The sequence below is a fragment of the Oxyura jamaicensis genome, chromosome 18 (assembly GCF_011077185.1).
Source record: "Oxyura jamaicensis isolate SHBP4307 breed ruddy duck chromosome 18, BPBGC_Ojam_1.0, whole genome shotgun sequence".
Lineage (NCBI taxonomy): Eukaryota > Metazoa > Chordata > Aves > Anseriformes > Anatidae > Oxyura > Oxyura jamaicensis.
In genome coordinates, this window is record NC_048910.1 from 8420671 (window position 1) to 8433301 (window position 12631).

General features: G+C 51.2%; 1 protein-coding gene across 8 annotated transcripts in view; it reads left to right on the forward strand.

The window, feature by feature from the left end:
* RAB11FIP4 (RAB11 family interacting protein 4) overlaps positions 1 to 12631 on the forward strand; it is a 124262-nt gene that overhangs the window by 88035 nt on the left and 23596 nt on the right. Inside the window, exon 1 of one of the 8 annotated variants that reach the window (XM_035342082.1) lies at positions 3353 to 3426. The exons of 4 other annotated variants lie outside the window; for them this stretch is intronic. Coding sequence is in view for 1 of the 4 variants with exons in the window: in XM_035342080.1 (XP_035197971.1) it covers positions 8953 to 8958 (6 nt within the window). In the remaining 3 variants the exon portion in view is untranslated. 3 more of the 8 variants (XM_035342085.1, XM_035342086.1, XM_035342080.1) reach the window with 3 other exon arrangements.

Consider the following 12631-nt stretch of genomic DNA (forward strand, 5'->3'; position numbering starts at 1 on the left):
CTTTGGGGCAGGGACTGTGTGCTCCCTGTGTTTCTGCAGATATTGGCTTAATTAGGGAGTGTTCCTGGTTTGCTCTGCCATAATAAATGGGATTCATTATAATACTGCAGTAATTCACACCAGTCTCATTGCATTTGCTTCAAAGGAGGCACTCCAAAATCAGATTAGTAGATGAGATGAAGATCAGACCAACTGTAATTACTAGCCTGCAATATCATTTTGAAGCAGAGCACTTATCTGCAGTAGTAACTTGGCTGGATGTTATTGCAGGGGAAAAACACACACAAAAGGTATTTCTACAGAAGTATCTGTGCAAAATATCCACCAATATTCATCACATGGAGCATGATGAAAGGCCCTTGAAGTGTGATTGGAGTTGCCGGTTTTCATGAGATAATTAAGATGCGGGTTTGGTCTATACGTTCTGGTGATCTCATTATCTTCATTATTAATTAGTCTCTGTTCTTCACATTTCAGCTCCAGTTTCTTGTCATTAGGGCGACTAGCCTGTGAGCGATGTGTTAGTGAGATTCAGAGGAAGGATTCTGCCTCTGGAATAGCAGAGGAGGTGCCAGCCTTTGTTCCAAACAGCTCCAAAAGAAAGTGCAGCGCTTTGTACAAGATCAGCAGGTTGCCCTGCTGTAAACCCTTTCAGCAGCGTGCCCTTCTCTGCATTTCCTGGCCAGAAGACACAGATTTCGGCAGGCACCCTGGCGTTCAGTGCTATTGGGATCAGCACTGCGTGTGATTTAGGCACTTACTTATTTAGCAATCTTCCTCTAATCCCCGGAAGATTAATATTTTGCCCAAATTTCCTCTGCATGCTTCTGCAAGCACCTACTTAATAAAGTTTTTATGCAGTCATTTCTTAATAAGAAGCGATTGTCTAAAAACTGCACATTTCCTAGGACCTTTACCGAGGAACACTTCAGTCAATGAGACATTTATGCCTTCTCAATTATTACGGTGTAGTAAATGCCAAAGCCCTGCCCAACATGCACAGTAATGTTTTGGTTGGTGTATGTACCAAACATTTGTACGCATCTTTTTAACATCTCTATTATAATAGTAGTTTCCACTGTTGCTGCTTTATCTGTTAAAGATTTATTTTACATTTTGTTCATCACAAGTTATTGAAAATATAGCTCTGGTCACTAAATATTTAGTAAGTATCCGGAACCATTTCCCCGTGGGCTGTGATAGTGCCTGATCAGTGCAACAGTTCCAACACTTCTTCCATCTGTTGGGAAACCATTAAAAACGGTCTGTGCATGTGGTTGTTCTATTTATGTTTGTTACTTATTCAGCAGTGAATGCCTGCCATACAACCACCTCTTTCAGATTGAATACTGAGAGGAGACACGGATTTTAGAAGTGTCCTGTTTAATAAGCAGTGATATGGTCCCCAGCTCTGCCTCATAATAATGGCTTTCCCATTAAGTTAAATCAATGAGTAGAAGGAGGGCTGGGAGGACTTCTTGATCCCTGTTGCGCCATTCCTCACCAGGACTAACTCAGTTAAACCAGGTAAGCTGCATAAATGGCTGTGAAATCAGAATACAATTGCTGTTTCTTTTAAATGTCACTCAGAAAAAAAGCCATGGTGAAGAACAACGCGCCATTCGAGTTCTCCAGAGTTATTTTGTAATACTGTGTGCTTAAAGACAGGGCTTTGTAATCCAGGCGTTGGGCTTTGCAGACAATCAGGAGACAGGCATTTAACAGCTGTACTGACCGATCCCCAGCAAAATGTGCAGCACTTGCTGCAGCTTCTCATAAGGGTCTTGCTCTGCAGTGCACACTTGTATCACAGTGCTGGTTGGGCAGGTGCTGTGGAGTTGCACTGAGCCATTTGCACAGACCTGATTCTTTGCCCTGCTGGTGAGCAGGCCCGCTGGGAACACGAGCATGAAGGGCTTGATTCTGCTCCGCTGTAAGCCTCTGGTTTCGTGGGCAGTGGCATGGATTGTGCTGCCTGGAGCCATGGTGCTGTTGGTAACAATTCAGGCTCCAGAGCCACACTGCAGCTGCTGGGAGTCCTGCTGGGTCCTACACGCTTCTTCTTTTCTCTTTTTTTCTTATTTTTTACTTTTAAACAATATTTTACATTTAGAAGTCACTGGGTGTGATGAAGATGAGGACAGGCTCCGGCAGTGCCTGGGACAAGAGATGCGAAGCTGGGGCTGTCTGTGTGGGGCAGGCAGGCACCGGCTGCCCACTGCTTCTTGTTTCCTCATCCTCTGCTGCCGGTAACTCCTCTCCGGCAAGTCTTGCAGATGCTGCACAGTAAAGCCCAAAAGGTTTGAGGATGCAAGTGTCCCTGTTTAAGCACCACTGTCAGAGCGCACCCCCAGCAGCTCCATGTGACTGTCTTGAAACACCCAAAGTTAACCTTAAAAACAGGTTTTGGAAAGTGGCAGCAGGAGGGGCAAGAGATGCTGTCCTGTCCCAGTGCTGCTCCAGGTCAGGAGAGGTGTTTGTCCACTGCATCGGCGGGACAGGCTTTTGTCATACATCATGCTCCGGTGGCAGCTGTGACACTCGGTGTGGCTGTAGCCTGGCTCCCTGACTGAGGCTTTGCAGAAAATGTTTATTTGCACCCCCCCTCTGCTGCAAACCCCCAGAAACAGGTCTGTGTTCACAGGCCACACGATTCTTGTGAGGTATGGTGAAAAAGGAAGTTACACAACTTCTCAGAAGTGAAGTAAATTTCAAAGAACAAAGTCTGTGTGAGTGTTCTCAGCCTTTTTGGTGTGCTTCTTTGTCTCATAACAGAAGGGATAAAGTCAGGGACAAACAAACAGTACCTCCTCGCCAGACCTGGCTTGCTTTGCAGCTCTGAGGATGCTTTTGAGTGGCACCACCATCATGGGGGAAGCTGCCCGTGTTTTACCATCCCAGGGTAGTCTGAAGAGGGGTAACCAGGCAGATTATGCTGGAAGCACACCCTGTGCCCGTGGCACTGCCCGGGACACTGTTCTGGGCCTGGAGAAGCAAGCCCTGTGGGGACATGACACCCCGAGAGGAACTGAGTCAGACAACGGGACGCGTTCCTGCGACCACCTCATGGGCACCAGGGCCAGAGAGCACGGCAGGAGCGGGAAAACAGAGCCCTACAACGGGCTGGTAGGGGCGGCGCTGAGGGCAGCGGGAGCTGGGGCACTGCAGCATGGGACACGCTTTTGGCCAAGGCCACCGGGTCACCCAGCGCCGGGGCGGCCGCCCCACCAGGCCCGCAGCGTGCGGGGCCCCGGTACCGAGCGGCGCCGCCGGGTCCCCCCGGGTCGCCCAGCAACGGCGGGGCGGGGCGGGGCCGCCCGCGGGGCCGGCCCTCGGCGGGGCGGGGCTGGGCTGGAGCTGCCGGGCCAGGTGCGGGCGGCGGCGGCGGCGGCGCGGAGCGGGGCGGAACGGAGCCGAGCAGAGCGGGTAAGGCAAGGCAAGGCAAGGCGGGGGGCTCGGTGCCACCGGGAGCATCGGGAACCCCCACCGGGGCTGCGGCGGCAGGGCGGGCTGCAGCGGCCGGCTCCGTGCCCGGGGGCGGCAGCATCCATGCCCTCTGCCCGGCCCTGGGGCCGGTACCGCCGCCCAGGCCTTTTTTATCGGTTGCAGGGGGACGGGGCTCGCTCCCGAGCCGTGGGGAACGGTGGTGAGCCAGTGGGCGGCCGTGCTGGAGGGGCCCTGCGCCGTCCCGGGCGGCTCCCGGTGCCCGGCCGGTGCCTGCCGGCGGTGCGCTTGGGTCTGGTTACCGCTGCTGAATGCTCCCCGTACCGAGCCGTGGTTGTGAGCGCCTCGTGCTGGCTCCAGGGTGCTGCCGGCACAGGCAGCACCAGCGCCCGGGCTGTTCCTGCCTCCGACCCACAGAGCCCGGCGGTTCGGGGCCTGTGCTGCACACGCTTGGCAGGGTAAGAGAGCATTTCACGCCAGAGACCTTCCTCTGGAGCTCTGGGTGACGAGAGTATACGAGCTGCCAGCAGGTCTCGGTCCGGAGTTGGGTGCATCCTCCGAGACAGTGACGGGATGTCGCGCCCTTCTGTCCTGTGAGGAAGCCACCTGTGGCGTCCGTCCTGGGGTGGCAGCACCGTGTTGCTGCTCTGATAACAGCAGTGATCTTCATCTGTTCCGGCAGGTTTACACGGTTAGCGGCCTTTGGGGGCACAAACAACTGTCTGTCTGGAAGAAACCTCCTGTTACTTGGCTGATACTGGGGAGGAAGGACAGATAAGGGAATGCCCTGAAATAGGTTGAGAGTTGGTGCCCAAATGTGGGCTTTGTGGAACCTGGGTTCAAGCCCTTATACCAGAAAAAAATGTGGAGCTTTCAATCCCTTTTGATATATTATCATAGCTGCTCCCGTTAAAAACTCTCTCCTGTCAGATGGTGACAGCGTGGGGTTGCTCGCTGCTGCTGGCGGTGGATCACCCTCCCCTGATGTTCCTTGGTCCTCAGCACGGCTCCAGGATGAAGCGGGATCTTGTTGGCAATGCGAGGGGCTTTCTGCCCACGGCCCTGCTGATTTCTGGGGTGGGTGGAAGAGCACGGTGTCACCCCCAGAGACGTCCCGTAGTGTGGAATATTGCTCACAATGGGTGAAAGAGGTTGTGGCTGTTCAAACTGAGGAGCTTGAGCTGTTCCCATTGCTAGACATGGTAGCCTCTAAGCAGTTTAAAACCCTCGTTGAACAGGCTTCTTTCAACTTTGGCACTAGCAGAATTGCTGCAAATGGCAGCAAGGCTCCAAGAAGGCACCTGATGTGCAGATGCTTCTCAGCAGCGGGTGCCGTGCCGGGGCTCTCAGCCATGTGCAGAGGCTGCAAAGCAAAATTCTCCCTGTGCCAAAACAGCAAGGGGAATGGGATAGCTTTGCTTCAGTTACTGATTAACCAGGCTGGTTGCGTGTGTGGGAGCACACCTTTGCTTAACATTTTGGGTCTTGTGAATACAGTGTCTAGTGAAATATTTGAAGTGGTTATAAAGCGTAATCGTGGGTTGCTGCTGAGTTATCTGCTATCCTGGCTCTCATGTTCTCAAGTGCTCGCTGTGTTTGGCAGCTGACCCCTTAAATTCTGAAGCATAATTATAATCTAATTCCTGTTGTTGTTCCCATAGTCATTTAGGTTGATGGCTGCTCTGAACGTGAGACAGGCTCTGTAGGTGCTTCCTGACAGCCTAACATAACGTCTGGGGCACGGTGCTGCAGCTCCTAGCACTGGTTAGTAGCAGGGGGTCTTTCACTACGGCTCTGCTTTGAGCCTTGTTTTCAGTGTGCAAACTAATGTTAGGAATTCTTTCTTCTTGGTTCCTGTCTGCTTGGTCTGTGCAGTTCAAGAGTAGAAACATCCTCTGCCTGTGCATAGCTGCAGACTCTACAATAAGCCGTGCTTTTCTGTATTTTACCATATAAGTGAAAAAACACAGCCTGCTGGATGTGCCAGAGTTTATGATTGCTGGGATATTAACTTGTGTTTGTCATGTTTCAAGCACTGTGATGTGCTTGGCAGACTTCAAAAAACACTAAAGAGAAGCCCATCTACAAATAAAGCTAATTCACTCCATTATAACAAAGTAAAAGAGCAGGTGAGTGAGTCTGTCTTCTATTTATTTTTTTTTTTTTTTTAAAAAAAAAAAAGCCTTTTATATACAGAGGGGGGACTGAACCGTTTTGAAGTTCAGTACTTGCAAGCTTTGCTGCATAAAGGCTGCAGTTCCAGTTCTTCCTGCAACAAAGACTCCCTAACCCGTGGTTTGCTCAGCCACTGGCTGAAGAGCAGCCAAGGTCCTGGAGCTCTTCCTCCTCAGAAAGGAGAGCTCTTAGAGCTTCTCTGGTATTTCTTAAACACGGAGTAAGCTAGTTTCTGGGCTTGTCTGTATTCAGACTGACCAATGGGCTCTGGGAAGTGTTTCCATATAAGCTAGAGCAAAGCCACATCCTTAATGCTTTCCCTCTGTTTGCCAACATAAACTACTCATTAGCAAGCATGGCTGGATTTCTTACTGTGCTGTGGAAGCTTGGGATGTTTCTCCACCCCTTGGGACCTGAAATCGCTCCCATTCCTCCTTGCTATAGACTGCAGTGTAACCTAACCCGGCTGGGTGGGAAGGCAAAAATATGATTTGTGAGGCAAAAATCCTAATGTTGTTGTTTATCTTCCAATGGCTTTATTTCCCGGGGTTTCCTGGAGGCCAGACTTGAGGCAGTATAGAAAAGAAACGCAAACAGTGTAGTTTCCAAATTCTTTGGGGAAAGGGATTTGGACCGGGGCTCCTGTAACAGCTTAAAGGTAGGTGGAGGTGTCACTGCCTGGGACAGCGTGCTTCCTCCCATCCTTCGTGCTGTGCCTAACGTGGCTCCTGGAGGGCTTTTTCCCTCCTCCTCACCCAGCAACGGTGTGCAGCAGCATCAGGTCTGCTCCTGGAGTGCCTTACCCATGTGCCTGCAGCACCTGCAGGCGAGTATGATGCAAGTTTTTTGCTATTTACCATCTCACCCAACTGGGTGACCTTGAGGCTTGTCAAGGAAAACAAGTACCGTGTGAGCTCAGCTGCCTCCTGAGCAGAAAACAACTACTTGCAAGGAGCATCCTGTAACTCACAGCCTTGGTTATTAAGGAACTGAACTGCAAAGCAACTGCTTGGGCTAAAGATGCTTCTTTGCCAGCAGCTTCCAGCTCTGTGATGCAGAGGTGTGTTCGCTTCTAGAATTGCTTCAAAATAGCCCAATCTGAGCTCGCCTCTGACCCTGACTGCCTGCTAGCTGTGAGCTGCAGCTCCGCGGTGCCTGCACACGAGGAATGTTGTGACACTGCCCTGCAGTTGGCCACATGGTGCCCAGGGCTTGGTGGCCTCTAATTTTGTCACCAGCTGTCCATGCCAACGTTAACAGTAAATGGCACTGCTGGCAGTGTCCTGGTGCTGGCCTCACTGGCGCTGTTGCTGCAGGGGCATGCCTGAGCATCGGTCCCAGAAACGGTCCCCAAGAAGAGCGTTGTGTGCTCCCTCCCGGTTACTGCTGTTCTGCCTTCACAAGCTGAGCTGCCTCATCTCAAGGCAGAGACTTCTCAAGAGGGCTAATTATGTCATGCTTATTACCTGCTATGCAGAGCTTCTTAGGCGAATGCCACGAGCTGTTTCTGGAGGTGTAGAGCAGCATTTCTCAAACCAGGGGCTGCAGCACCCCAGCTCCCATCCATGTGGAGCTGCCCTTGTCCCTGGGCACCCTGCCCCCGGGCTGGGGATTTAAGGGGGGCTCCTGCCATGGGCTGTCCCAGCAGGTGGCTCTGTTGGAGGGGCCATGGCACCAGGCAGCAGGGGTTAGCAGCTTGCACAGACACTGTTTCACACTAGAGATGTTACCACGGACTTCTTTGGATGATTAGGTCTCATCCCTGCTCTTACTGGAGTGGTTACCTTAGGAATTTCCAAGTGACATTTGTGACAGCAACCAGCGTATCAGCATGGTGCCACTTTGCACTTCTCTCTTTTTAGGTATGTGAAAGAATGAAAGCTGCCTTGCAGCCCAGAGCTAAAAGCACCCTAATGAGTATTGGAACAAGGTGCCAAATGGTTTGGTAGTTTTTTTCTGAACTCTGCAGCTGATGTGCTGGCCCCATCCATGCTGAGGGTGAAGGGATTGTACTTCTGCTCCTAACTCTGCAGACTGGGATGTTTTCTTCTGCAAAGGGACGCTCCCTGCTTTGAACCTGCAGCGGGGACTGATGAGCCTCTGATAGCCCAGCAGGGAGAAGCAGCCCAGGGAGCGATGGGATGCAACTTCAAAGTACTGGGAAAGAGCCCTTCTTTTCGTTGGTTTCTTTGGAGGATCAAATTATCTGTCTGCTGAAGTCTTTTAATGTTAAGGCTTCCAGAGCATTAGCGATGACCTGTGAAAAGGAGTGCTTGGATCTAGACCCTGTGCGTGGTGATGAGGGCTGGCACATCCATTACGGCCAATTAATGTGACAGGTAGCGGAGTGTAAGCAGTCCTGCCTCCTTCCAGCCTGGCTCCAGCCTGCACGCTGCCACTCTCCTCTCCTCGGCAGGGCGCATCAGCGTGGGCTTCCTACCCAGCGCACAAAGCAGCCCTTCCCAACCTCTGCCCCCTGCTTGTGTAGTTTGGTGTCAACAGCCCAGAGGCTGAAGCTCGGGCATGCAGTCCAACCCTGCTGTCCATGAATTGCAGAGTTGTGCGAGATCCAAACATTATTGTACACACATTAAAATTGCATGTCTGGCAGCACGCTGCAGCGCAGTCACAGCTTGCCCCAGTCTGGGCACAGCTTTCCAGGATGCTGTCCTGCACTCCATGCTAGAGCTAGATCTCAAGAACAAATTTGCCCCTAGAAATCCCTTCCAATGCCCACAGCACGAGCACGTGAAGTTTTTGCCTTAATTGGGGCTTCAAGTATCAGACTGGAGTAACTAAACAGCCGGATGGAGCTATTGCAATGAACAAACTGATAGGTGGCCCTGAAGTAGCTTTGTATTTGAACAGCTTAGTAAAACAGCCATCCTCTGCACGCTGATGTTGAACCCTCTGAGAGGTGTTAAACCCCCAGCTATTTGGGGAAACGTGCAGCTCTTTCCATGCCGTAGCAGGAGGTGTGGGGCAGCCCCGAGCCTTGTGCTTGGCCGCAACCGCGTGGGCGAGAGCCGGCAGCTTCCTCGTGGACGCCCGCGCAGCAGTGTGGTCTCGCGTAGCGCTTCTGCGTTTTCCTCTTACGTAGTTTGTCCCCTTCCCAGTTGAGGGATGTGTCAGCACCTCCCAGCCTCTGCCCAAGTGCTGATAGGGAAATACGCTGGGGGAGGAACCTGTGCTTTAGTTACAGCCAACGTAGTGTAAATACGCAGGTGTTTGTATGGGAGTGGTGAGTTTCTAGATTCATTGGTGAGAAACGCCTCACGCCCTTCTTCGTTACCCGGTAATTAGAAGAACGCTCCCAATGCAGTGGCTGCTTACATGAAGGTGAGTGCCTGGGATTTCCTCCGTGGTGGATGTGCAACGGTAAGTAGTATTTGCTCTGAGCCCACCGAGCCTGGCACACTTCCATGTGGCACCTCTTCCCTTCCAGCTGTGGTGGGGGGCTTCTCCTGCACTTCTCCTGGGAAGAAGCTGGAAGAGGAGGGTGCAAGGACACCAGGCTTGCATCTGTCCCACTGCTAATGCATTCAGCTTGTCAGAAGGGCACAGGGGAAGGACATGGTCCTGGTGAGGGAAGCACATGAGGCAATTCTTGTTTCTGGTGGTGTTTGTGGTGGTTCTGGCTCCTGCCAGTTGAATCGCCGGGTGGGGGGAGACTTGGATCATCTCATCTTCCCTGCTGGCTCTGGAATGGCGTGAGGGAGTCTGTGTCAGAGGTGCTGGTGATTTGGCTGTGGTGGGAGCGAATTTTAACTAGGATCGCTCTTCAGCATGCATGTATTGACGTAGCCATGCCATGTAGCCTGTCTGCCAGCCCGGTTACTTTCAGCTGCTTTGTGCGCGTATTTCAGGGATTGTGTCCAACGTGGGAAAGCCCAGCCAGGTCACTGCAGGGCAAGGCAGAACTGCGTTCCCGTACCCACCTGGTGCTGGTGCCGCTTTCCTGCCCCACAAGGATCAGAGCAGCCCATGGGAATCGCCGGCTTCTGGCTCCTGCTTCTGGTCGGGGTGGCTGCGTGAAGGCAGGCTGTGCTGACGGGTCTGGCTTCAATGCGGCCACACAATTGCCTCTCTTGAGGAAGGGAATTCATTAGTTGCTCTGAAGTGGCCTCAGATCTTCGGGCAGCAGGTGCTTCTATAGAGCAAACTGTTGCTGAATATTCAGCAGTTGCTGTACGAGCGCCTGGCCTGCTGCCTGTGGAGCACTTGGAGACATCTTGAGCAGCCAGTTAAAGTGCAAAGGGCTTGGTGCTTTAGTGCTACCCACAGCGTTGTTGTGTTGGTGCTGTTTTAACTTTATTTTTTTAATGTGAATATTTCAAGATAATAAGCTCAACAAATTTCATCTCTTTTGACTTAGCCAAGGATGAAGGGAGCTGCCCAGTAGAACAAGAAGCACAGTGATTCATATTCAGGGCGTCAGATCTGCTTTCTCCTATTGGTTTCAGCTTATGCATGTGCACTGAGAACAAGTGACTCAGGACAGCAGTGTCTCCTAATCTTTAACGTGCTGCTTAGGTTCACACCAGCTCTTTTATGGCTACCTGAATAATGTTGGGTCTTGCCAAGCTCTAATTTGGTGCATGGAGTCCTGGAGGTACCTAGACACGAAGGAGTAAATTGAGACTGTAAGTGGTGCATTCGGCATCCCCCCCCCCCCCCTTTTTTTTTAAGGAGGAGTTTCATTCCCTTAGGTGTGGTCTGTAAACAGCTTGTGCTAGCTGGTGGCACTGAAACTAGGTGCTGTGAGAACCTGTGATTGCTGAACAATTGCCCCTTTAAAGAAATGTCTTACAGCCTTAGTCAGCAAAGCGTGGATGCCGTTGTATTGTTGGTAGTGACATGCCCCGGTTCTGACTTCTCGTACTAGAGGCTTTCTTAACCTGTTGTACTTGCTTTAAAGGTTATTCTTCTGCTGGCTATTTGGGCCACATAAGGAAAACTTCCCATGGCTGGGTACCTGTGTAATGGGGACAGCTGCACTTAAGGCTGGTTTCACCGAGTGAGCCTTGGTGGTGCTGCCCACGTCCCCTGCTTTACAGGATTTCTGTGCACATCGCAGAGATCCTCATGCCTGGAAACACCGTGCTATTGCTGGTGGTTCTCCACCCTGATCTCCTGCTGCTTAACAGCTGAGCACGTGGATCGTACCCACAGAAAGCAATCACACAGGCTTCAGCCCCACAGTGGCTGTGTCTGGTCCCAGTTGTGCACGGCTTGCTGAAGCAAGGACCTCGAGCACCTAGACATGAATCAGCTGGAGCTGAGCCTTCCTGGCAGGGCTGTGTTTTGTCGTGCTCCTTGCTTTGGAAGGGCTGGGTGTGTGCGCAGGCAGGGGGCCTCAGTGCTTTGGCTGCCAGGTACTCAGAGGGGGCCAGTACTAGGAGGAGGTACTAGGAGGGCCGGCTTCCAGGAGGGCTTCCAAGGCAGGCAGTGAGGTGTTTCAGTAGTTGTAAAGCAGGTGTTCAGGCTTGGATGGGTCACTGCCTCAAAGAGCTCGTTTCTTTTTTTTCTTCTTCTTTTTTCTTTTTCTTTTTTTTTTTTTTTTCCCACAAGGCTTGGAAGTGAAATTTTAGGAGCAGAATGATAAGGCTGTGAAAAAGAAAACATGGTGCTAACTGGCATGGGTACAGCGTGATCTGTGCTGTAGCTATGGACCAGAACTCCAGTACCAGTAAATATGTGATGGCTGGGTTGGCAGAAAGTGACAGGGAGGAAAAGTGAGCCCTCAGTCTTTATAGATGACACTGCACGTTTAATTGCTAATGGACTTTTTTTTAAAGACCATCTAGGATGCTATTATTAGTAACGTGGTGTTACCTACAGGGAAGGAGAACTGAGTCTTTCATGCTCTTTTTGACCTTTACTTTCTTGTGTTAATTTGTTTAATACCAGTGAGATTTGTCTGCTGTAAAGACTCCAGAAAAGATGTGCTGATGGGGAGGGAGGGCTGTGCAGGAGTCCTTTCTTTCTCTCCTCCCTTGATTTGCAAACCCATGCTTCAGGGATCCACTGTGAGCTCCACGCCTCTCTGCCCATCTTGGATCAGATTTTTACCAGCTGGTGCAATTCCATAATGGCAGTCAGGGCTTAATTGCATTAATTTTTTAAAGAGAAATGGGAGCTCTGTGCCACCGGGGCTTAGCACAAAGCAGAACACTTAAGGGAAATGTTAGAGTAAATAAAGTCTCCAGGATACTGCTGAAACATCTCAATTGCTCTTAACAATCTTTACTTTTCCAATACCTATTAAAAAGGTCTTACTGCTTGCGCTGCTTGTAGATCCCCAGGCACTGAACAATTGTGATTGCCCCTTCTTGCTTCTGAGGGTGCAAGGTGCGTGTCAGAAGATGTACTGAAGAGCCTGGGGCTGCAGCAGGAGCAGGGCAGTCGGCAGCCAAGCTGCCAGCTCCCTGTGGAGGAGGGCTCGTGCCCACGCCGAAGGTGTGGTGGTGGCTCAGACCTGGAAATTAAGCTGCATGAGGCAACGAGGATTCAGGAAATACCACATGGATAGACCAAGAGTAAAACCTTTGGGACATGTCTTGGAATGGTACTGAAGGAAAGCTTCATGCTTGCTAAGGCTGACACTGAAAAGGGGGATAAGGCGTGTGTACGTGGGCTCAGCCCTGTACCATGCTTAGTGTCTCACTGTGTACCTGAAAGACCTGTTGAGAAGTCAGCTAGAAAAGCATCCAGATATTTGCTGTGAGTGCCTGTCTGGAGATCCAAGCACTGCAGGTAAAGCTGTCCTTTTGGCTGCTCAGATGTTCATTAGTTAATTAGCCTTGAGCAAGTGGGGATGCTGTGGAATTTCTTAATCATCAGTGTGCTAGGAATTTTCACAGTCATATAAATATTTCAGGAAAAAAATGTAAAACGAGACCTGCATTTCCAGTAGCAGTTGTTGCAGATCACAAAAAGCTGCAGCCTGTGGCTGACTCCTACCGTGCTGAGGTGGAAAAGCCACTAAGAAAAATCGCTGTCACTGGCGTAG